The sequence below is a fragment of the Trichechus manatus genome, unplaced genomic scaffold (assembly GCF_000243295.1).
Source record: "Trichechus manatus latirostris isolate Lorelei unplaced genomic scaffold, TriManLat1.0 scaffold00075, whole genome shotgun sequence".
In the NCBI taxonomy this organism is placed as follows: domain Eukaryota; kingdom Metazoa; phylum Chordata; class Mammalia; order Sirenia; family Trichechidae; genus Trichechus; species Trichechus manatus.
The window spans coordinates 884,276-910,800 of record NW_004444011.1 but is presented as its reverse complement, the minus strand read 5'-3'; the positions used below and the strand labels follow the sequence as shown (position 1 = coordinate 910,800).

The following is a 26,525-nucleotide window of genomic DNA, read 5'->3' as shown; positions in this document are numbered from 1 at the left end:
AACATGGATGAAACTGGAGGACATTATGCTGAGTGAAATAAGTCAATCACAAAAGGACAAATATTGTATGAGACCTCTACTGTAAAAACTCATGTAAAAGTTTACTTACAAAAAGAAACAATCTTTGTTGGTTATGAGGGACGGGAGGGGTGGGGGGGTACTAAATAGACAATAGATAAGTGGTAACTTTGGTGAAGGATAAGACAGTACACAATACTGGGGAAGCCAGCATAACTTGTAAAAGCAAAAGATACGGAAGCTCCACAGACACATCCAAACTCACTGAGAGACTGAATTCCTGGGCGGAGAGCTATGGGGACCATGGTCTCCGGGAACATCTAGCTCAAATGGCATAACATAGTTTATAAAGACAATGTTCTACATTCTACTTTGGTGAGTAGCGTCTGGGTTCTTAAAGGCCTGTGAGCAGCCATCTAAGATATTCTGCTGGTCTCACCCCTTCAGGAGCAAGGGAAAATGAAGAGAACAGGATACAAGGAAAAGATTAGTCCAACGGACTAATGTACCACAGCTACCATGGCCTCCATCAGACTGAGTCCAGTACAGCTAGATGATGCCTGGCTACCACCACTGACTGCTCTGATCAGGATCACAATAGAGGGTCCTGGACAGAGCTGGAAAAGGATGTAAAACAAAATTCTAACTCACAAAAAAAGGACCAGATTTACTGGCCTGACAGACTGGAGAAACCTTAATAGTATGGCCCCCGGACACCCTTTTAGCTCAGTGGTGAAGTCGCTCTTGAAGTTCACCGTTCACCTGGTGAATGCCTCATAAAACAAAATGGGACTAAGGAGGCACAGCAGTCCAGGGACAAGGACTAGTAGGCAGGAAGGGACAAGAAAGCTGGTGATAGGGAACCCAAGGTTGAGAGGGGACACTGTTGACATGTCGTGGGGTTGTTAACCATTGTCATAGGGCAATATGTGTATTAACTGTTTAATGAGAAACTATTTGTTCTGCAAACCTTCATCTAAGGTACAAAAAACAAAAAAGAATTATCTCTGTGAGATCAAATTGACAACAACTCAAAAGGTTTGATGGGAAGCCTAGGGGGCAGTAAGTTGAAGATGGAATAATTTGGAAAAGGATAGTGAGAATAGCAGCACAACTGGAAGAATGTAATCCATGTCACTGAATTGTACATGTAGAAACTTTTGAAATGGTCTAACTTTGGCTATGTATATTTTCACCAAAATAAAAAAAAAAAAAAGGTCCTCCAAGGTTGGGAAGGGAGAGTGTTGATATGTCGCGGGGTTGTTAACCAATGTCATAAAACAATATGTGTACTGGCTGTTTAAAGAGAAATTATTTGTTCTGTAAATGTTCATCTAAAGTACAATAAATATATGTATATATATAAAATAAGTAAAAAAAAAAAAAAAAGTCACGCAGCTAGGAAGTGAGAGAACTTAGATGAAACCTAGACTGTCTGGCTCCTGAGCTCCCCTCGCTTATCCACTGTAATCTACTGCTTAGAGTCCAGGTTTATTGACTCTAGGGTCACTCTGCAGAGCAAGGAGATATTTTCTTGAAAGGGGCTTTTCAATGCCACAGTTCCATTATTATTCAGGAAGCCATTTAGTCCTCTTACCAGGAGTTGTAGTCACTGGACATGAACTGCCTTTGCTTCCATGCCCCCCATTCCAGTCCTAAATATATCTGACAGCCATTGTCAGAACCAAAGAAAGACCAGAAAATGAGCTGGACTATTCATTTACTCAGATAAGATCCTCTGGCCACTAAGTGTTCTCTGCCTCTCCGGCTGACATCCACCATCTGTCAAATGGATGAATGGGATCTTTCCTAGCTTCTCATTTCTTTCCAAAGCTCTAGCACCCCAAGCAGTGGGAGCAGGGTCAGCCCAAGTCCACTGTTTAGCAAGAGGACAAAAAACCAAACCCGCTGCTATCGAGTCGATTCTGACTCATAGCGACCCCATAGGGTTTCCAAGCAGACTGCCACATCTTTCTCCTGCAGAGACACTGGTGGTTTTGAACTGCCGACCTTTTGGTTAGCAGTCCATCGCTTTAACCACTGCACTACCAGGGCTCCTTTCAGCAAGAGGAGAAGCAGCAATCCAGGGGCACTCCAGATACAGCTGCCATATATTGTTCTACTACTTTCCTTCCTCCTGTGAGTTTACCCCAGGATCACATTCATGATGATAATCCTCATCCTTCAGGATCTGCCAGTCTCAGAAGACATACTCAGAGACTCACCTTGCCTAAAAAATGTGTGAAATGAACAATGGGAACTCATGGTGGGAGCAGTTACTTCCCTGGGGAGCTGGGGTTGGGGAAGCAGGAGGGTGCTGGAACAGCACAGTGGAGTGAAGGAGAGAAGTTGAAGAAGATTGCAGAGGTAGTACTTGATCTGGGATCTAAAGAATAAACAAGATTTAACCAGGTGAAGCTGACAAAGATGACATCCCAGGAAGAAGAAATGACATGAAAAGTCTATTCTAGGAGTAAGAGAACAGAATTTTCTGACAACAAAAAATAATCTGGTGTGACAAAAATGGATAATGGAAAGAGAAAGGACGCAAGACTGAACACATAGACTGGGGCTCGCCCATGCAGGCTTCATGAGCCATACACTGCCGTTTGGAATTTAGGCTGTAGGCAAAGGGGAGTTGTCAACAATTTAGGAAGAAGAGAGGGCTATAAACAGAGCTAGATTACTCTGGTGACCTGGGTAGAGGATGAAAGAGAACCCAAGAGTCAGTTAAGACACTGTTGCTGTATCCAGACTAAAATAACAATAATTATTATTATTAAAGGAGTCTGAACCAGGACTATGGTTCAGATTTTTCAAGTAACATAAATCCCTGAGCTGAGAATCACTGCTGTGTAAGCCACAATTGCTGATGGGAGAGCAGTATATTTCTAAAGTGTGTTAGGACAAAAAAGATTGAAAACCTCCATGGTTTGGAAAGATAACTCTGGATTAGAGAAGAGATAGAAGCAGGAGACTTACTAGAAGCTATTACAAAAAACACATTTGAGAAATCTGATAATCAGTTAAATAAGAAGAGGAGAAATTGAGCCAAGAAAAGAACACAATTAAGCAGTGGGATGTGTAATGACTCTGTAGTCCAGGCTATTAGACTAGTGTTAGAAGCAGGGATAGTGGAGGTCCGTGGGGGAGGGGGGAGCTGTGTGTGCACAGACAGCTCTGTGCACCTGCCTGCTGCTCTGCTTCATCATTGGCTAAAGTCAGGACACTGGGCAGGATGTTCCTCTGAATCTAAGGGGCTCTCAACCCATCATGGAGACAGAATGAAGGCTTCCATGGGAGCTCTGGAGAATATGGCCATCTCACTTCTCAAAAAGCAGTAGTGAAGTTACATTGCTAAGCTGTGAGTCCCTGGGTGGTGCAAACAGTTAACTTACTCAGCTACTAACTGAAAGGTTGGCAGTTCAAATCCTGGGAAGAAAGGCCTGGCAATCTGCTTCTGAAAGGTCACAGCCATTAAAACCCTAGGGAGTGCAGTTCTACCCTGACACGCACAGGGTCACCATGAGTCAGAACTGACCTGATGGCAATGTTTGTTTCTTTGTTTTGTTTTGCTTTTATTTACTGTCTCTGTGGACAAGGAAAATATTGCACATTTTATGGGTTCATTTCTGGTTTTGTACATTTAGTGTTGACCTGGAGTCTGAGAAACAGAGCCATAGAACCCAGAAGCTCTGCTGCCCGTCTGCGAGGCCTTATAGTCCGAGCCTGTCATGGAATGCTACCCTCTTACATGATTTGCTTTATTTTAGGGCCAACTCTGTCACATGGAATCCACACAAGATGATGGGTGTCCCTTTGCAGTGTTCCGCTCTCCTGGTTAGAGAAGAGGTATGTCCTTCTTGACTTTGCTTGTTTCAGTCCATCCATGGGTTTGGCTGTCCATGTAAATTGACTTTCTCTCTCAATGTCAGTATCTTTAGGTCTTTTGTATTGAGTTGCTCAGATTCCCCAGAGAGTACTCTTCTAATGCCTGCCCACGCTTAGAGAGGAAAAGGGGCTTGAGGGCCTCAATTTTCCAAATATAAACTTTGACCTAATCTGCAGGTTTTCAGTATGATACCCCTTTTCTCAGTTGTGTCCTCTGAGCCAGAGGTCCCCTATTTTACTCTCTCAAGAAATTAAATTTCCAGTTTTTTCTGTAAAAAGGGTTAGTTCTGCCGTAAGAAAAAATACACATGAACATATGATTAGGTTACTGTTAGGATTTAAGGCTAGAGGGGTTAATTATATTAAATTATATTTAATACTAAGGAGCCCTGGTGGCACAACGGTTGAACACTCCACTGTTAACTGAAAGGCTGGCAGTTCAAATCCACCCAGTGGCTCTGAGGGAGAAAGACCTGGCGATCTGCTCCCATAAATATTACAGCCTAGGAAACCCTATGGGAAGTTCTACTCTGTCACATGGGGTTGCTCTGAGTCAAAATCACCTCAACAGCATCCAACAACAATAACATATTTAATATTTATTGCCATGTTTAAAAAGTAAGGCATCTGCATAGGTATTAACCAGTGAAGACCACTTTCATTTCAAGATACTTCTGTTAACAAATCTTGAGGTCATTCTCTGTAGCGTGATCACACTCAGTCAATGCCCCTACGTCTCTCTTCCAAGATCCCAAGAGAGTCACATCTCCTCACTCCTATGCTCATTTAGTTTATGAGACACAAATAAGGAGCTTTAGTTTATCCCTATTAAATTTTATCTCATTAGCATTAATAAAGCATGCCCAGGTTACAGGGATTTTTAAATCTTTATTTACTTTAAAAATGTTTTGCTTTTTCCTAATTATAAAATTAACACATAATCATTTCAGAAAATTTGGGCAGTACAGAAAATCTACATAAATTTGAGGTGACCTAAAATTCTATCACTTGAAGATAAATATTTTTATTTATTTTTTAAATATTTTCTTCCACAATTTTTCTAGGAATATATATTTTAAAAAATAAAATTCGTATCATATGTATCACATCTACATGTTTGTCCTTCTTTATACTTAACATAAAATGGTGAGCATGAGCTTCTAAAACATAATTTTTAATGGCCTCAACATATTCTATAATATAATTTAATTAACCATGCCCCTGTGGTTAAAATATTAACCAATATTTTAAATAGTGGCTTGCTAAAAATCCATAAACATAGATCTTTGATTGAGTTTCTGAGTATTTATTTAAAATAGATTCCTCAAAGTGGGATTGCTGGGTCAAAGGGTATTACTATTTCCATGTTGTTAATACCACTTGTGAACTGAAAATTTAAATAGTATAACTTCTATGTCTTCATCAAAGTAATTAATAGAAATATTGAAGACAGAGACCACCTTTCCAAAATGAGATGAATACGTTGGAAGATATTCTTTCAGACACGTTTTCTATCAGTTAAAAATTCAGTTCAATATTGTCTTAGTTATCTAGTGCTGCTGTAACAGAAATACCACAAGTGGATGGCTTTAGCAAACAGAAGTTTATTCTCTCACAGTCTAGTAGGCCAGAAGTCCGAATTCCAAGGTGCTAGCCCCAGGGGAAGACTTTCTCTCTCTGCCAGCTCTGGAGGAAGGTCCTTGTCATCAATCTTCCCTGGTCGAGGAACTTCTCAGCCCAGGGACCCCGAGTCTAAAGGACGAACTATTCTCCTGGCCCCTGTTACTTGGTGTTATGAGGTCCCCATGTCTCTCTGTCCGCTTCTCTCTTTTGTATCTCAAAAGAGATTTGTTTAAGACACAATCTCATCCTGTAGATTGAGTCCTGCCTTATTAACATAACCGCCACTAATCCCATCTCATTAATATCATAGAGAGAGGATTTACAGCACGTAAGAAAATCACATCAGATGACAAAATGGTGGACAATCACACAACACTGGTAATCATGGCCTAGCCAAATTGATACACATATTTTTTGGGGACATAATTCAATCCATGACAAATATATTATCATCTACCCTATCTCATGCAAAGGAGCCCTGATGGTGCAATGGTTAAGCAGATAAGGAAAGGATGGTTAAAGAAAGGCTCTCATAAAGCTTTCATTCTGGAAAACCCTATGGGGCAGTTCTGCTCTGTCATATGGGGCCGCTTTGAGTTGCAATTGACTCGACAGCACCTAACAACGACACTGTCATGCAAACTTCAGCTGTATTACTTGAAATGCTATATTTTTTTAATTTAGATTTCAGCCAGATGCTCCCATCATGCTGTAATAGACAGAAGGGGAAATGCAGGCCAGATGAAAATAGAGTGAAGGCAGATTTGGGACTGCTTAAAAGACTGCGTCAGAAGGACCTGCTGATTGACTATTTAATGTCACCCAGGATAGAGCCTTGTGGCTTGGTGCCTAACCCTGTACCATTCAAAATATTCATCAGTGGTTTGAATAAACATAGAAGCTTATTAACATTTCAGATGACAGGAAACTGGGAGGGAAAATAAATGTATGTAATGACAGAATTAAAATACAGGTTGATCTTTATAGGCTGGAACAGGGAGTCACATCCAAAAAAGGGAAGTTGCTCGTGGGGAAAACTGTAAGGAACAGCTCTTACATCCAAGTATCCCCTAACCCATTGCTGTCAAGCTGATTCTGATTCATAGCGACCCTATAGAACAGAACAAAACTGCCTCGGGTTTCCAAGGGACAGCTGGTGGATTTGAACTGCCGACTTTTTGGTTAGCAGCCACTGCACCACCAGGGCTCCTGTCCAAGTATAGAATAGTAATATTTTGACTGTGAAAAAGGCCTAATATTTAGGTTGAACCGCATGGTCAACAATGAGTCAAGAGAAGAATGCAATTCAACCTAATTTAATGGGATTTTAGCCTGCAATAAAAGAAGCAGAGTTTCATGATGAGGGAGGAAAGGTTCACTTAGCTTGGTGCCAGATATGAAACCCCATCAATCTAGAGCTCAAACAGAGGTGAACAACTGGTAAAGATGTAAAAGGAATAGTTGAAAGAAGTAAGAATGTTTAACCTGGGGGAGAAAAAAAGAAATTTAGAGAGTTAAGGGGAGGATAGTTTTCTTCACAGTTTAAATGACTCTCAAGTGGAAGAGATTAGGTTTTTGTGTTTGTTTTGTTTTGTTTTAGCCTTTGGGGTGGGTACTAGGTTAGTGTCTTAGTTTCTTACGGGTGCGATAACAAAATACCCACAAAGTGGATGGCTTTAACGAAGAGAAATTAATTTTCTCACAGTTCTGGAGGCTAGAAGTTCAAATTCAGCGCATCAGCAGGACTATGACCCCTCTCTCGTCAGCTCTAGGGGAAGATCCTTCCTGTCTCTTTCAGCTTTCTTGACTCTCCTTCACTTACAGACAGATCCTCACATGGTGTCTTTCCTCTGTGTATCTCTGTCTCCATGTCTGTTCTCCCCTTTTATAAGACACCACTCAGAAGGGATTAGGATCCATCCTACTACATTATGACCTTGTTAACTTAACTGATAAAAAAAACAAACCAAACCCACTGCCATGGAGTCAATTCTGGCTCATAGTGACCCTCTAGGACAGAGTAGGTACTTTTTACAGAAGCAGACTGCCACATCTTTCTCCCTCAGAGCAGCTGGTGGGTTCAAACTGCTGACCCTCACCACCAGGGCTTCTTCAACTTAACTGATAACTTCTGCAAAAAAAACAAAAAACAGACTATTTCCAAACAAGATCACATTCACAGGTACAGGGGTTAGGACTTCAGCATATCTTTCAGGGAGACACAATTCAATCCGTAACAGTTAGTAACACTAGGTGATACAGATGTGATGGCAAAATCAGAATATACAATGATTTTAGGTCTGAGTTGGAATCAATCAGAGGAAGACATTTCTAAAAAGTAAGCTGTCCAACATAGTAATGAATGTATTATGTAGGAATAAATTCATCCTCAGAGGAGGTGACTGAATAGATTGGACAACCACTTATCAGTGAAGGTATAGGAAGGATTCCTTCACCCATTGGGAATAAATCAGCTCTGAGGTCCCTCCCAAATCCCAAGAGTCTACGATGCTCTGACAGTATTTTTCTTATTGGGATCCAAGGAATACTGCTGTTTCATATGATTTTAATAAGTATTCTGCAATAAGAGGGTTCTGAGTTCAAAAATGCTTGAGAAACAGCAAATTAAAGAGTTTAAAACAAGTTTCACTACTTCGGAACTTGTGGGTGCCTTTAATATGATATGTATTGCAAATATCTAAAAAGAAAGGAATTATGATACAGAGTTTGCTAAGTTTATTTGACCATGGGAATCTCTCTTTGCACGGCAACTATTAACATGTTTAAAATAATTTGAGACATGGTGGTCTATAACTTTTCAATGGTTCAGAATCAGGATATTATTTCACCAAAACCTTCCCTATGCAAAACCACATCACTTTTACTTATGCTTTTTGTACAACAATGAGATTGATGCTAGCCAACATTTAAGAGGTCATGTGCTTTGAGCTGTTTTTCCTATCCCAGTAGGATTTGGTTTGATCTGTCCACAATTGCACACTCTCTGAAGCAGTCTTCCTTCTGGTTGGTGGCACCTATTGTGAGCTTGCATGGCTGGGGGAAGAGTGGTAACCAAGTTTCTGTGACCATGAAACAAAATACAATTGCAAAATACTATTGCAATTTTTACTTCTTCATATTGGGCTTCAAGTGAATTTTCTTTTTCAAAATCAGTGTCTTATGACTGTCGAATACAAATACATTATATTTAATTTTTCTTAGTCTCAAAAATAATTTAATAGATTCCAGCAAATATGAAACCTACACTACAAAATAGAGCCCAGTTCTGTTTGTCTGTCACCTGGCATCTGATCTTCCAAGACCTAGTTAAAATTATAGTCACACTGCATTGTGGTTTAGTTTGGATAATTTTTTAAAAAATGATCACATTTTAGTCTTTTCTCCTCTTGGCGTGAGTCAGAAGAGAAGCAATGCCAAAGCTTTTGTAAAATTGCAGTTATACTATAGATAAAGAGTCAAAGGCTTCCTGTGGTTCATGACAAATTGAGAAATGGTGGGGTTTCTAGGGAGACTGGCAGTGCTATTTTAGTCAAAAAGCATGATTCATTCCCTCTTCTCTGGAATGATTCAGTCACTTTGCCACCCATTTTCCTTAGTAGGGTTATGGTTCGGGGGCAAATCAATGATCTTTGTTCCATTGCAGAACAACGAAATTTTCCACTGTAACTACCTTAAGCAATTCAATATGAAGATGCAGTACTGAAGCTCTGACCACTCTTGAGAGAGGGACATGGCATTTGAAAGATTGGATATTTAAGTCATCTCAAAATAGCAATACCTTTACATTTTTAGACTTTAACATGTAGATATGATAGCAATGAACTGTCCTGAAGACTATGATTTCCAAAGAGAGCTCAAACATTAGCAACAGCTAAATGATAAGGACTTGAAATAAACATGGATGAAACATTAGAATAATCGCACTAATAATATTTTACAGAACCAAAGAGTTGTCAAAATATTTTAATACAACAAAACTGGAACACCAAATCGTTCTCCTAAAGAATGAACATTACACTCTGATTGTGTTCCTGGCCCCCCTATTCCCTTTAAATAAATGCCTGCTCTTACGAAAGTGAGTAAATGTATAAGTATACCCTCGTTAATTTCTGGTGACACTTGACCCTGAGCCATTTATCCCACAGAGTTGACCTATCATAGAAGCCCATCCCATCCAGATATTGGCCCTATTTTTTTTTTCCATTTGATTTTAACTGTTTCCTTTTTCCAGGATGTACAATGTCTCTCTCTCTCTCTCTTTTTCTTAATAATTTCACTGCAATGCAAATCAAATAGAATACTTGATAAAGTCAGTAAACGTTCTTAAATTTTCTCTTCTCTCTTTTAGGGATTGATGCAGAGTTGTAACCAGATGCACGCCTCCTACCTCTTTCAGCAAGATAAACACTATGACCTGTCCTACGACACTGGAGACAAGGCCTTACAGTGCGGGCGCCATGTTGATGTTTTTAAGTTGTGGCTAATGTGGAGGGCAAAGGTAAGTAGTGTAGATTGGCTGAATGTTGGCTAAAAATAGCAACAATATCTGGTGACACCTATGATGACATATTTAAAAAATGATTTCCAAATTGAAAATCACTTAACCAAGATTAAGTTTCTTTATTCCTGTATCTAAACATCTGCATCCTACATGAGTAAGAGGAAACCCTGGTGGCGTAGTGGTGAATATAATAAAATACATTGTTTTTTCGGTTTTTTTCTCTTTTAAGATAAATTGCTTCAAATGCTTACTCATCTAGAAAACAAACCCACTTTGCTTTATAGGGCAAAACTCCTTGAGTCTTAGGAGAGATTTCTTTTTCCTTTTTGTCCCCAGTTCTTGGTTTTTAGCAAGTGGTTGACCACCTGGATAGGCTAAAGCAAAATTGTAAAGCATATATCTGGAGAACAAAAAGGAAAAATAAAAAACACTACCATGATAGCTTATTTTTGACGTTTCAAGAGATAACCTCTACTTATAAATTTAATAATAATAATAAAAAACTCCAGAAATACCTACTTACCTCCTTTGTAGAGTTTCTCTGTTTACTTCTAGAAGTTAACTGTACTTGATCACAACTCTCTCGGAAAGGTAAACTCTGTGACTAATGGTGTGCAGTATTGGCTGGATCTAATTGTTGTCTTCAAAGAGCACAAATATTATATTTAAATGTAAATGGCTAGAAAGGTAAAAAAATAATAATTTTTTACCAGATTCCTAACTTAAATGTCACAAATCAGTGACTGCTCACCTGGTATGAAGTATAGGGATGAATTCTATATGCTGCTGTCTATAAAGTTTTTCATAGTAAACTGAATTTCCAAAGCAGTTCAGAGAGTGGGGTGGCTAACAAGATAAAGAGGGGGCTTGGGAGCAAAGCAATGCAATATGTAACTATTTTATGTTAGGAAAAGGCATTTTAAATGTAAGGATGGTGTTGCTTAATGCAGACATAACTCTTAGATGGTTGCCAGGGAAGGATGGATTACACATCCTTCAGATAATCCTCTATAATAATACTTACCCCAGCTGAATTTTCTCCAAGTGTTGCTGAATATTGGGTAGTTACCTAAGACTACACTGTGTTGCCTGGTGAGAGTGGTGTGATGGACCCTGGTCCCTTGAGCTGGGCAGAGTGTTGATTTCCTCTTTTGAAAGTTAAGAGCCTGACGGGGACACATACGTGGTTCCCACCCTCCAAAGACAAGATTCAGACAAGACTTTCATTGGCAAATTAATAATAAATCAAGAATGTAAACTATTGGTGTACTCTCAAGCTGAAAAAAAAGAGCAGGTTTTTCATTCCATTGGTTGGTGGGAATTACCAAAAAATAAATGTAAGTACCAGGTCAGGAACAGTGGTGGTTCAGTGGTAGAATTCTTGCTTTCCGTGTAGGAGACCCAGGTTTGATTCCCAGCCAATGCACCCCATGCACAGCCACCACCCATGTATCAGTGGAGGCTTGTGTGTTGCTATGATGCTGAACAGGTTTCAGCAGAGCTTCCAGACTAAGATAAACTAGGAAGAAAGGCTTGGCAATCTACTTCTCAAAATCAACCAGTAAAAAACCCTATTGATCACAGGGTCTGAGTGGCAACTGATCATGGGGATGGTGCAGGACCAGGCAGCATTTTGTTCTGCTGTGCACGGAGTCACCATGAGTTGGGGGCCAACTTGACCACAGCAAACCACAAGAAGCTGAGTAAAGCTTGGTCTCTAATTATTGTGCAAGTTCACCTTACTTCAAAGGTTATTCTTTTTGTCTCTTGCCTGTGGTGTTTTTATTAAGAGGATCATCATTAGCTATATCTACACAAACATGTTCCTCTCGTGGCTCATCAGTTCCTGCTGCTCTTTCCCCATCTGAAGGCTCCTTTCCAGGATGGTGAAGCCCCTTGGTTCTTACAGCAATCACTTGGAAGACATCAGGTGTGAATTAAGCAGCAGGACCAGATGAAGCCCAGGATAAAGGCAAAAGATCTCATTTTTAAAGTGCTGAAATAAAAGCACCAGGAGAAAGGATGAAAAAAGAAAATGCAAAAATCACAGCAGCTTAGGGACACATTTTTTTTTAATTTCTTATGCAAAACCTCAAGGATTTAGATGTCTAAACTGCAGAAACTTCCATTTGCTTTTCAACCTAAAGCTGCTTTTTAATTTTTTTTGCCAAAAGAAAAGAGTATAACCATGCTGTAGACCAAAGATGATAATAATTAAAGTAATGAGCTAATGAGCTCAGTCCTACAGCCCAAATCAGAGGTTACACTCTCATATCAAATCAGTAAAAAAAAAAAAAAAAAATTGCTGTCAAGTCAACTCTGACTCATGATGACCCCATGTGTGTCAGAGTAGAACTGTGCTCCATAGGGTTTTCAGTGGCTGATTTTTCAGAAGTCGATCACCAGCCCTTTCTTTCAAGGCACCTCTGGGTAGACTTTTTGTTAGCAGCAGAGCACGTTAACTGTTGGCACCACTCAGGGGCTCCTTCACATCAAAAACTCTCTAGCAATGTCAGTTAGGGAAGTCAGATATAACCTCTCCCCGCAAAGGAGAACCATGGAAAAATTGGCTATGACATCCTAGCTTGCATCTCCACAGGAGTGAGGAAACAATTTGAAAATGAAAAAAGAGAAGGATGATGCGGAAGGTAGCTTTAGTTCAGAAAACCTCTGTTATTAGGTATGCCTGAAGAATGCAATGTTCAAATAAATCCACATTTTCTCCTTAGTAAGATAAAGCACACAGTAGCCTAAGTATAAATCACTGTTCTTCAAACTAATCTGTTAATGACTAATGGAGCTAAATGCACTGATGACAGCCACTATGCTAAGTCCAGGATAACTTGATTAGGGGAAATCTGTGCAAGAACAGAGCCTCCTCCTGTGGGATGCTTGGAGGCGTTCTAGATGATCATAAGATATGCAAGCCTGTTGTTAGCAAAGTTGCAGCTCCTGCCCTAAACGCTGTGATTATTTAGTAGACTTCTCATTTTCTCTGCATTAGAGGAACCTAGGACTTGACAGGTATTTTCCATGTTGACAGATTTCCTCAGTGGTTAAAACTCAGTGGTATACTAAATGAAAAAAACAAACATAAAATCAGTCCCCCATTTCTAGGCCTGCAAAACAAAAAACAACCAAACCCACTACCATGGAGTCGATTCCGACTCACAGTGATCCTGTAGAACAGAGTAGAACTGCCCCATAGGGTTTCCAAGGCTGTAATCTTTACGGAAGCAGACTGACATGTCTTTTCCCACGGAGCAGCTGGTGGATTCCAACTACCGACCTTTCAGTTAGCAGCTGGGTGCTTTAACCATTTTGCCACCCAGGATCCTTCCTTAAATCTCTGCATTTGTACCTGGTTACACAAACTGGCAGGTTTCCTTGCAGTTTTCAGTGGCCTCCCTAATTAAAAATGTGAATAGTGGAGGAACAGGGAAATGAATGGGGCAAAAAAATAACAGAAATACATTGAAGGGAACTTGATGTCTGGAATCCTTTGCTGAGTGACTGATTGTTACTGTCTCTCTAAAATATTAATTTATTTTAATAAATAGCTATTGAGCATCTATTATTGTGCCTGGCACTGAATGGGATAAGGCCACAATTTTCCAGACAGGATAAGATAAATACAAAGATAACCATTACATAATAGGTCATAAGAGAAACAGAGACAGATTTTGAGAACTTAGAGGATGGAGAACACATTGCTGGTGTGACAATCAAGAAGGATTTATCAAGAGATGACATGGAGATGGATGTCAGATAAGATAGGTGGAGGAAGTAAGATTGTGATATCCAGCAGAGATAGGAGAAAGGCATTCCAGGAAGAAGGCTGAGCAGGAGCTAAAGTGCATTTTCTGGAACTAGTGGAGAGTCTAAACTGACTGAAGGGTAATTAGGGAGCTACAGTCTAGATGAAAAGTAAGAGGGTCTGAACTAGGGTGTTGCTGTAAAAATGGAGATAGCAGCAAGGGATTCAGCAGTTAGTTCAGAAGCAGCATCTGTGGGGCCTGAGAACATTTATATGAGGATTTCATGAAACAGAGAAGAATCATGACCAGCACTCAAGAAAGGCCCAGAAATGACACAGAGGCAATAGGTGAAAACTTGGGAGATGGTGAAGTCACTGAAGAAGATAGCATGAACACAGTTTATCTTCCTGAAATTCTGGTTGGAGGATCTGGAGTGGGACCTGAGAATCCACATTTTTAATACAATTAACTGAGCCTTCAGCTTCCTTCTTAGTGATTCAGGTCATGGTGACACAATGTTTGACAAAGTTCAAAATTTGCCTTTGTCATTCTCACAATTAGAGCTTCTGGCAGATAATAGCTCCTCAAGAAGTACTTGATGAAGGAATGAGTTTTGAAGGATCCCGTAAACATCTTAAAACTTCTAAAATGAAACATGGATCTTATTCCCATAAATAGCCAGCATGAAAAGAAGGTGCCCCGGGCTTCTAAGGACACACTAGAGTTTTCTATGTCACTCCCCATGTACCTCTTTTAAAAAAAAAGTTGCTGTTGAGTCAACTCCAACTCATTTTGACCCCATGTGTGTCAGGGTAGAACAGTGCTCCATAAGGTTTTCAGTGGCTGGTTTTTCTGAAGTAGATCACTAGGCCTTTCTTCCAAGGCACCTCTGGGTGGACTCAAACCAACCTTTTGGTTAGCAGCTGAGCACATTAACCATTTGCACCACCCAGGTACTCCTATGAACCTCTTTAACCCCCAGCTAAAGAGGCAGTCACACTGCTTTTGGTCATCCCCAGAGTACAGTCCTAGACTGGTGAAGGCAAAAGGACTCCCACTCTGATCTGTGGTAATCCCACTGCCTTTGCAAAGTAGCAAACTCTTTTCAGAGAATTCACTTTAGCTTACAACATCCCTGCGTATGAAAGGCAGGTGTCATAATCCTCATGTGACCAGAGAGATGAGTCACAGCCATACAGCTGGACATACTAGGCAGAGTCATACTGGCCTTGGCCATATTCTGGATCAGGTACATGAAAGTTTAAAGTCAGTCTCTAGACTGGTCCAAAGGATTCAATCTGAAGAACAATTAGCTTTCCTCCCTCCTACCTAGGGTTCATCCCAAGTGGGCCCAAACTGCCAGGTCAGTCCAAACCAATCCTAATTTCCTTGGTATCCGCAGACTCATGGAGTACATGGCACAAGTGTTAGCCTGAGCATTCAAGCATCAGCCCAAGACCATCCTTGGGGTCATCAGGAACCAGTTGGCCTCCTTTAAGCCGTGGACTGGAGCAGCAATCGCCAAAGAAAACTAATTTCTGAACCCGTTAGGTTTCTTAGAAGTAGCCTGTTGTTAAGTATGTTACAGATGTTCAAAGTCACTGCACTATGGTCATCCCCCTTTTCCCTGAGATGATGAGACACTGTGCACACGGGAAACAGGTCCATTTCATCTCCAGGACAATTGCTCCCTCAGGTTTCCATGTTGGAGTAGTCACCGATAGGCCAGTGACTCATCTTGGGATGAGCATTAGTTGTTTCTCTAAGCTTTCCATTAGCACTCAATAAACGCTGAAGTACATAGGGAAAGCCATTTTGCAAAATAATTCCTTAGTGTGTACTGACTTCTGTTAAACAACTCCAATCCAAGGCTGTGCTGTTGTTTTTCATAAGTCCAGATCCTGGCTCCTAGAGCTGGAAACTAAAAGGCCTCTATGATAATGTTCACCATTACAGACACTTGAATCATTTATCCCCAAGGCAGAAATCTAATTAGCTTTGTAAAGTGGCAGCCTAACCCATGAAAAGCATCTGTGTGCTTCCTAAGATTCATTCATTCATTTGTTCAACAAATATTCGTTGAGCACCTACCGTATTTGTTCTAAGGGAGATATTTTGGTGAACAAAGAGGGGGTCTGGGAATGGACCATTTACACGATGAGTGGGACTAAATTGGCATCCTGGGAGGGTGGGTCTGTGATGATGCTCCTTCTCTGCAAGAAGAGACTAGCTCAGCCCTCCTGCTGTTAATGACCTCCATGATTACTCCAATGAAAGGCAGAAGCAAATTTTCCCCTTGAGTAATCAAAATATTGACTTTCGGAATGGAAGCTCTGGAAGAAAAGGGGCCCACCCAGGAAAGCAGTAATGGAGTGAAAGAGGACAAAAGCACCTGAGGGGGCAGAGAATTAAAGGGAAAAAATAACAGCTGGGAAAGGCTCTAGAAACACAGCCTGGTGTAAGGAAAGTGCCAGAAGAGGGCAGAGATAGAAGGGGCGGAATGACCCTGAATCTCCAAAGGGATCACTTTGTCCTGTACCTCAGGGGCCTCTGAGGACTCAGCCTGCCTAACCAGCTTTGTTCTTCCCTTACTCAGGGGACTACTGGGTTTGAAGCACAGATTGACAAGTGTTTGGAGCTGGCAGAGTATTTATACAATATCATTAAAAACCGAGAAGGATATGAAATGGTGTTTGATGGAAAGGTATGTATTCTTATATCTACAATCCCAAAAGAGTTTAGCCAATTCCAATGTTTATCATTGATTTTTTTTTTAATGTAAATGGTGTCCTTTTGCAGGTAAGTGGGGCCACTACAAAGGGGAAGCAATAGATGCTGGGGTATCTTTTCTGAGCTGAAGTAAAATCAAACTTAACAACGACTCTATATAATGTGCAGTTCAGGCTCTCCCAAGGCAATTACTGATTTAAAAGTAGGAATTATATTCTGAACCTGCCAAACACAGAGATCTGCAGTGTCCTTGGATTTTCACAGTTGCCAGTTTGGACTAGATGTGAAATCTTAACTTTCCTCTTTGTAGCCTCAGCACACCAATGTCTGCTTCTGGTATGTACCTCCAAGTTTGCGCACTCTGGAAGACAATGAAGAAAGAATGAGCCGCCTCTCAAAAGTAAGTGATACAGGAGGCCTCGATGTGTGCGTTGATATGTATACTGGGCCTTTCATATTCATATTGTCTTCATGAGACTTCAGATGTGCTTTGTGGGCTTCTGCAGAGCCAGTGTATCAGAACTTTTAACACTTCCATTTGTTTCTCTGTTTTCTGAGGGAGACTTTATGATGTCTTAAAGTAAATAATTAAGTGATAACCTTTACTGGCACCCCCAAAGCAGCAAAAACAGTTGTTGAAATGGACAAATCTTCCAAGTGAAGCTGGCCTCAGTTACTAGCGCGGAGAAGACAGCAACCAACTTCTGTCCCTAGAAATGGTTAGAAAACAAAGCTGCTGCTGACCTTCTTGAGATGCCAAGGTTAAGGCTACCCTGAAGGGTCTTTGGAACTGTGGTGACCCCAGAAGGTAACAGGGCAAGGAGCAATAATAACTGCCACTCTTTATAGAGTGACTATTATGTCCTAGGAGCCCAGGTGGAGCAGTGGTTTAGTGCCTGGCTGCTAACCAAAAGGTATGAACCTATCGGTTTTGAGAAGTAAGAGGTCCGAACCTATTGGTTTGAATCCGTCAGCTGCTCCATGGAGAAAGATGTGGCAGCCTGCTTCCGTAAAGATTTACAGTCTTGGATCAAATTCTCATGAACTCTAGACTTTCTAGAGCCATGGAAGGTGGATGAACCCCTGAAATTATTGCCTTAAGATAATCTTTAAACCTTAAACAAGCCCTCTTAAAACCAAACAATAACCCTAAAGACTCCATGAGAAATCTACTGGAACTAATAGAAAGATTCAGCAGAGTGGCAGGATACAAGATGGACATTCAAAAATCAGTTGGATTCCTATACACCAATAAGGAGAACGATGAAAGGGAAATCGGGAAAACAATGCCATTTTCAATAGCCCCTAAAGAGATAGAATACTTGGGAATGAATCTGACCAGGGATGTAAAAGACCTATACAAAGAGGGCTAAAGAACACTACTGCAAGAAACCCAAAGGGATCTGCATGGATGGAAAAACATACCATGCTTATGGATGGGCAGACTCAACATTGTGAAGATGACAATTCTACCCAAGGCAATTTGCAAATACAGTGCAGTCCCGATCCAAGTACCAACAACATTCTTCAAAGAGACCGAAAAACTAATCATTAACTTTATATGGAAAGGGAGGAAGCCCCGAATAAGTAAAGCACTAGTGAAGAAGAAGAGGGACGTTGGAGGACTCACACTGCCTGACTTCAGAACCTACTATGCAGCTACGGTAGTCAGAACAGCCTGGTACTAGTACAACGACAGATGCATTGACCAATGGAACAGAATTGAGAGCCCAAATGTAAATCCATCCACCTATAGTCACCTGATCTTCGACAGGGGCCCAAAGTCCATCAAATGGGGAAAAGACAGTCTTTTTGACAAATGGTGCTGGCAAAGCTGGATATCCATCTGCAAAAAAATGAAACAGGACCCATACCTCATGTTATATACAAAAACTCCTTCAAAATGGATCAAAGACCTGAATATAAAGCCTAAAACTATAAAGTTCATAGAAGAAAAAATAGGACCAACACTTCAGGTCTTAATACAAGGCATTGACAGGATACAGACCATGACCATCAATGCACAAAACCCAATAGATAGGCTAGGTAACTGGGATCTTCTAAAAATCAAACACCTATGCTCTTCAAGGGACTTCACCAAAAGAGTAAAGGGAGAACCTACAGACTGGGAAAAAAATTTTGGACATTACAAGTCAGAAAAAGGTCTAATCTCTATAATTTACAAGAAAATCCAACACCTCTACAAAAAAAAGACAAATAATCCTATCAGAGAATGGGCAAAGGAAATGGGCAGACACTTCACCAAAGAAGACATTCAAATGGCCAGCAGACACATGAGGAAATGCTCGCGATCGCTAGCCATTGGGGAAATGCAAATTGAAACCACGGTGAGATACCATATCACCCCGGCATTACTGGCATGAATCAAAAACACTGGAAATAACAAATGTTGGAGGGGCTGTGGGGAGATCGGAACACTTGTGCACTGCTGGTGGGAATGCAAAATGATACAACCATTTTGGAAAATGATATGGCGCTTCCTCAGAGGGCTAGAAATAGACATACCATTCGATCCAGCAATCCCACTCCTAGGAATATATCCTAGAGAAATAAGAGTCGTCACTCGAATGGACATGTGCACACCTATGTTCATAGCAGCATTGCTCACAATAGCAGAACGATGGAGACAGCCTGGATGCCCATCAACAGATGAATGGACAAATAAACTATGGTACATGCACACAATGGGTTACTATGCAAAGAGAAAGAACAACAATGAATCTGTGAACCATCTCATAACATGGATGAAACTGGAGGACATTATGCTGAGTGAAATAAGTCAATCACCAAAGGATAAATATTGCATGAGACCTCTATTGTAAAACCTCATGAAAAAGTTCACACACAAAATGTAACAATCTTTGTTGGTTACCAGGGATGGGAGGGGTGGGGGAGGAAATACTAAATAGGCAATAGATAAGTGGTATCTTGGGTGAAGGGTGAGACAGTACACAATACAGGAGAAACTAGCACAACTTGTACAAGGAAAGGTCATGGAAGCCCCACAGACACATCCAAACTCCCTGAGGGACTGAATTGCTGGGTGGAGGGCTCTGGGGACCATGGTCTCGGGGAACATCTAGCTCAATTGGCATGACACAGCTTATAAAGACAATGCTCTACATTCGACCTTGGTGAGTAGTGTCTGGGGTCTTAAAAGCCTGTGAGCAGCCATCTAAGATACTCCACTGGTCTCATCCCTTCGGGAGCAAGGGAGAATAAAGAGAACAGAATACAAGGAAAAGATTAGTCCAAAGGACTAATTGTCCACAGCTACCAAGGCCTCCACCAGACTGAGTCCAGTACAGCTAGATGGTGCCCAGCTACCACCACTGACTGCTCTGACCAGGACCACAACAGAGGGTTCTGGACAGAGCTGGAGAAGGATGTAGAGCATAATTCTAACCCACAAAAAAAAAACCAGATTTACTGGCCTAAAGAAGACTGGAGAAACCCCGAGAGTATGGCCCCCAGACACCCTTTTAGCTCAGTGGTGGAGTTACCTCCGAGGTTCACTGTTCAGCCTGGGAGTGGACAACCCCATAAAACCAAATGAGACTAACGAGGTACAGGAGTCCAGTGACAAGGGCCAGAAAGCAGAAGGGGAGAAGGAAGCTGGTGATAGGGAACACAAGGTTGAGGAAGGATATTGTTGATGTGTTGTGAGATTGTTAACCATTGTCATAGGGCAACATGTAGTAACTGTTAAATGAGAAACTATTTTGTTCTGTAAGCCTTCATCTTAAGTGAGAATAACAGCACAATTGGAAGAGCGTAGTCAATGTCACTGAACTGTGCATGTAGAAATTCTTGAAATGGTGTATCTTTGGTTATGTGTATTTTCACCAAAAAAAAAAAAATGGTTGAGAAGTTAGAGGGTTGATATGTTGTGGGGTTGTTAACCAATGTCATAAAACAACATGTGTACTTCTGTTTCATGAGAAACTATTTGTTCTGTAAGCCTTCACCTGAAGTACAATTAAAAAAAAAAAAGATATAGAGTACCCTAAAAAAAAAAAATAGTTTAACTAGTAAAAAAGTTGCCTTGAACATTATGCTCTTTCAAGAACTACCTATATGGGATCAAATTGACAACAGCAACTCAAAAGATTAGACAGGAACCTTAGGAGGCAATGAGTTTATGTTAATGAGGGAAGAACAACTCAGAAAAGGAGGGTGAGAATGGTTGCACAACTCAAAGAATGTAATCAATGTCACTAAATTGTACATGTAGAAAATGTTGAATTTGGTGTATGTTTTGCTGTGTATATTCTCAACAACAACAAAATAAATAAGATTTAGGAAAAAAAAAGTGGGGGTTACAGCCTTGGAAACTCTTTGGGGCAGTTCTACTCTGCCCTATAGGGTCTCCATGTTGTTGTTAGGTGTCGCCGAGTTGGTTCCGACTCACAGTGATTCTATAGGACAGAGTTGAACTACCCCATAGGATTTCCAAGGAGCAGCTGGTGGGTTTGAACTGCCGACTTTTTGGTTAGCAGCCGAGCTCTTAACCACTACACCACCAGAGCTCCATACAGGGTCTCTATGAGCTGGAATCAACTCCACGGTAACGGGTTTGGTTTGCTTTATTATGCCCTAGGCTCAACTTTTATCCAGTGTTAGATCTTTTACCTATCAAAGCACCCTAAGCTTGTTTCCGCATTTTGCTAACAGGGAAACTGAAGCACAGGAAGAAAAAGTAACTTTCCCAAAACCCCACAGAAAATCTAACTCCAGAGTCTTAGAGCTTGAGCTTTAAATTGTGCTATGGCTAGTAAAACCAAACCAATCCAGTTACTGCTGAGTCAGCTCCCAACTCATGGCAACACCACGTGTCTCAGAGTGAAACTTTGTTCCACAGGGTTTTCATTGGTGGTTATCTTTCAGAAGCAGATTGCCAGTCTTTTCTTCTGAGGCACCTCTGGGTGAACTCGAACCACCAACCTTTAGGTTAGTAGCCAAGTGCTTAACCATTTGGGCCACCCAGGGCCTCCCTGTGGCCAGTAAGACACCCTTTTTCTTTTATTCTCTCTTGTTCCCATCATTTACTCATGGGTGAACTTTGATTAACAACCTACACAAAAGATAATCTTGAAGGGAGATAAATGCAGGGGCCTATCTCCCACAGTGCTGTAGGAGTGGGAAGCTGGGGATGATCATGTACATTTGGAACTCTGAGGTTTTTTTGTTTGTCTTTTTTTTTTTTTTTTTTTTCCATTTACCATAAAACAAGGAAGTGAGGGAACCCCTCCTCCAGTCACCACCTCCCTGACACGAGTCACGGGGTCTTTTCCGCACTGCTAAGGATCTTGCGCTACCTGGCTGACCTTTCTGAACCCTTTATTTCCCTTTATGTAAAAGGAAGACAACACTACTAGCCTGTAGCAGGAGGATTTTGTGTGGATTTAAAACCTTCAAAAACACTCATAAATGTTAACTCTTGCCCTTAAGCAACACAGCATCAGACTCCTGATGCTCAGACTCGTCAGGTCTAAGAGGAAACCTGGTTGAGGTCTTGAAATTAAGCCTTCGAATTAGTGTTTAAGGAGCCCTGGTGGCGCAGTGGTTAGGCGTTTGGCTGCTAACCAAAAGGTCAGCAGTTTGAACCCACTAACCACTCCATGAGAGAAAGATGTGGCAGTCAGCTTCCATAAAGATTTACAGCTTTGGAAACCCTATGGGGCAGTTCTTCCCTGCCCTAAAGCATCACTATGAGTTGGAATCAACTGGACAGCAACAGGTTTGGGTTTTTATTAGTGTTTGCCAGCCCTAGCTGCACATTAGGATTATATGGGAGCTTTTTGAAGACTACTGGTGACCAGGTCTTACCCACAGAATTTAATTCTTTTGGTTTTGGATGGGCCTGGGAAGTGTTCTAATAGTTCTTCATTGGATACATGCGTTGGGAGTGGGCAGCTTGTGGTCCATATTTGAAATTCAGTAAAAGTGGTTCATTCCAGAAAGCCAAGCCCTAAAGGCAGGAGGGAGTGAATATTGTTGAAGATGATGCCCATTGCCATCGAGTTGATTCCAACTCATAGCGACCCTATAGGACAGAGTAGAACTGCCCCACAGGGTTTCCAAGGAGCAGCTAGTGGATTCAAATTGCCGACCTTTTGGTCAGCAGCCAAGCTCTTAACCACTGTGCCACTATGGATCCTGAAGATGATAGGTGCCGGCAAAAAAAAAAAAAAGTCTATTATCCTTGAGTGGTACAAATAGTTTGTGCTGAACTACTAACCTAAAGGTTGGTGGTTCAAACCCACCCAGAGGCACTTCAGAAGAAAGGCCTGGCGATATGCTTCTGTAAAGATTACAAGCAAGAAAACCTTATAGAGCAGTTCTACTCTGTAACACATGGGGTCACCATGAGTCGGAATCTACTGCACGGCAACTGGTTTGTTTTTTTTGGTTTTATAATGAAGAAGAACCAAGTAAAGACAACCATTCAAAAGATCAACAATGGATTTAAAAGTAAACAGGGAGAGTAGTAAGCAGTTTGACCTCATATTTCAAGTGACTCTTTTAAAGTCTATGTTTTTCAAATGTAACGGAGGAATTTATTTAGTGAAATTTTAACATTTTAAAACATCCTACTTATGGTTATCTTGTTTTTCCCTTTTTCAAAAATTTCTCTCAGGCTCCTAAGATATAAATACAAAACGTTTTTCTAATACATAGTGGGAACATACAATTTGTGATACCTTGTAAGGTTATTTCATAACGCTTTCATCTGAGCCTCTTTGAAGGAAACAAATGCGTATAGATTCAAGTTATGGAAGAGTTTTGTGGCTATTGTTTTTTTAAAGATTGAAAAAAATAACAGCACAAGGAAGAAAAAGGTACCCTTAAGACAGCCCCAGGGAGCTCTTATTGATTAGGCCTTTAGGGAACAGGCAGCATCTCTGTCCCAGTTGGCTTTCTTGTTCAGCAAAACCAAACATGTGATCCCCACTCCCCCCACCAAAAAAAACTCTAGAAGTAAAAACTCTATATATTCATCAGAATAGTCAGAATCCTATTTTCTTTCTTAGCTTGCAATTTGTGATTATGCAATTAAATAGATGTTCCATGTTCCTGCTAATTTTAGTTCATAAGCATTTTCTGGAAGGAGCCAAAAGTCGTATGTATTTAGACAGCCATAATTTTTGCCAACCCAACTAGCTTCTGAAACTGGGGGGATTCAATATCACTTTATGCCAAAATCTGTTTTGAGATGATGGCTGTTAACATTAATCTTTTGACCTTTGATTGCATTCACCTGCAAGGCTGGGGGTGACTGCCTTTCAATAGTTAGTGCCATTACCATGTGCTTTTGCTTGGATTGCTCATGAAAACTAAATCAGTGTTTAATTCACCGAGTAAAACATTATTGTCATTATTTTATCAAGTCTAAAGAGCAAGCATGATTTATTACACAAATAAAACTAAGGAATATTTATGTGATTTTTTTCTCTTAAATTCCTGCAGACACATGGATTTAGAATTCATTTTCTAATTTGAGATTTTTCTGCCCAGCAACACATCGATTTGCTATGCATCACAGTACAAAGGAATAAATTTCATGTCCTGAGGCTAGGATATTCTAGCAGATATATTTTCAGGACTTAATCCCAGACTTGAGAGATTTAAATTCTTTTTTATATTTATTCCCTGGGATGAGCCTGAATCTCTGCATACATCTTTAATCCTTGGGTGAAAGAAGGATCAACCCCAAAGAAACATTCCTTTTTACCTTACCTCCCTATAGACAAAGGAAGGGACAGGAGGGGACATAAGAACTAGTCAATCTAGAATCAGAAAACCTCAATGGTGGAATCATCATCTAGTCCACCTCCATGTTTAGATGAAGAAACTAGGTCCGGAATGTGAAGTGTACGGTGAAGTGAATGTGAAGCCTGCCTGTTGCCCTTTGTCTTTAGTAACTAACCAGTGACTGGACCTGATGGGGAACCTTGCTGATTGCATGCATTGAGTACTTTGAAGATGAAAATCTCATTGTAAACTCGTGATTATTTAAGGGTTGATATTCAGAAGTCACATGGTCATAGAAGTATTCCATTTGGATCTATTATCCTTAATTTAAATGAATCTAACTATGATAAAAAAGCATGGTCCCCATTTTGAACTGAGTCAACATGCATCTAAACTGAATCTTCTCTGACGTCTACCATTCCTGGTCATGTATTCACAGCAATGAATTTAAAAGATCAAATGCTAGATTTATAATCTCTGATGGTAAATATCTGTGGGCAGATCATATATATACATATAGTTAGATATAATTTAAAGATATGCCTCTTCCTAGATGACTATTCCTATTATACTACTTTTTATAGTCAATAAGGACTCAGGAAGCCCTCAAGGGCCACAGGCACTATTATGGATTGAATTGTGTCCTTCAAAAATATTTGTTGTATGGGGACCATAGTTTCTGGGGGCACCTAGGTCAATTGGCATAACATGGTTTATAAAGAAAATATTCTACATCTCACTTTTGTGAGTAGTGTCTGGGGTCTTAAAAGCTTGCGAGTGGCCATCTAAGATACATCTATTGGTCCCATTCCACTCGAAGCAAATGAGAATGAAGAAAACCAAAGATACGAGGAAAATACTAGCCCAAAGGACTAAAGGACCAAATGAACCAGAGACTACATCAGCCTGAGACCAGAAGAACTAGATGGTGCCCAGCTTCCACCAGTGACCACCCTGACAAGGAACATAACAGAGAATCCTGGACAGAGCAGGAGAAAAATGGAGAATGGAATTCAAACTCAAATAAAATAAGACCAGACTTAATGGTCTGACAGAGACTGGATGTTTTGTTAACCAATAACTGAAACCATTTTCCTGAAGCCCACTTTTCAGACAAAGGTTAGACAGGTCTATAAAACAAAAAATACCACACATGCCTATAAAACAAAAAATACTACACATGAGGAACGTTCTTCTTAGTTCAATCAAATATACAAGACCAAATAGGCAGCTCCTGTTCAAAAGCAGGATGAGAAAGCAGGAAGGGACAGGAACTGGATGAATGGACACAGGGAACCAGGGGTGGAAAAGATGAGTGTGCTATCACATTATGGGGATTGCAACCAATGTCACAAAACAATATGTGTATAAATTTTTGAATGAGAAATTAACTTGAGCTGTAAACTTTCACCTGAAGCACAATAAAAAAATTTTTCTAAAACCTGATAAAAAAAAATTCGTTGTAAATCCTACCTTTATATATATATATATATTCCAATCTGGGAATAGGGTTTTCTTTGTTATGTTGATGAAGCTATATCAGTGTAGGGTGTGTCATAAGCCATCACTTTTTTAAAAAATTTTTTTTATTGTTGTAGTTTAAATAAAGTTTACATTTCAGGTTAGTCTCCCGTACAAAAATTTAAACATACATTGTTATGTGACCTTAATTGCTCTCCCTATACTGTGACAGCACACTCCTCCTTTCACCCCTGATTTCCTCCAGCTCCTGACCGTCTCAGCCTTCTCATCTCTCCTCCGGACAAAAGCCGCCCATTTAGTCTCTTGTATCTACTTGAGTTAAGAGACACACTCCTCAGGAGTATCACTTTATGTCCCACAGTCCAGTCCAATCCCTGTCTGAAGAGTTGGCCTCAGAAATTGTTTTATTTCTGGGATGATAGAGAATCCAGGGACCATGCTTCCCAGGGCTCCTCCAGTCTCAGTCAGACCATTAAGTCTGGTCTTTTTCCTAGGATTTGAGTTCTACACCCTGCCTTTCTCCTGCTCCATCAGAGACTCTCTGTTTTGTTCCCTGTCAGGGCAGTCATTGGTGGTAGCCGGGCGCTATCTAGTTCTTCTGGTCTCAGGCTGATGAAGTCTCTGCTTTATGTGGCCCTTTCTGTCTCTTGGGCTAATACTTTCCTTGTGTCTTTGGTGCTCTTCATTCTCCTTTACTCCAGGTGGTTGGGACCAATTGATGCATC

At 40.6% G+C, this 26,525-nt stretch overlaps 1 protein-coding gene across 1 annotated transcript in view; it reads left to right on the top strand.

Annotated features, from left to right (window-relative positions):
- Window positions 1–26,525, top strand: part of GAD2 (glutamate decarboxylase 2) — a 115,386-nt gene that overhangs the window by 85,754 nt on the left and 3,107 nt on the right. Inside the window, exons 12-15 of the mRNA XM_004380525.2 lie at window positions 3,792–3,870; window positions 9,902–10,051; window positions 16,409–16,516; window positions 16,853–16,942. Of these exons, the coding sequence (XP_004380582.1) occupies window positions 3,792–3,870; window positions 9,902–10,051; window positions 16,409–16,516; window positions 16,853–16,942 (427 nt within the window). The remainder of the gene's footprint in view (window positions 1–3,791; window positions 3,871–9,901; window positions 10,052–16,408; window positions 16,517–16,852; window positions 16,943–26,525) is intronic.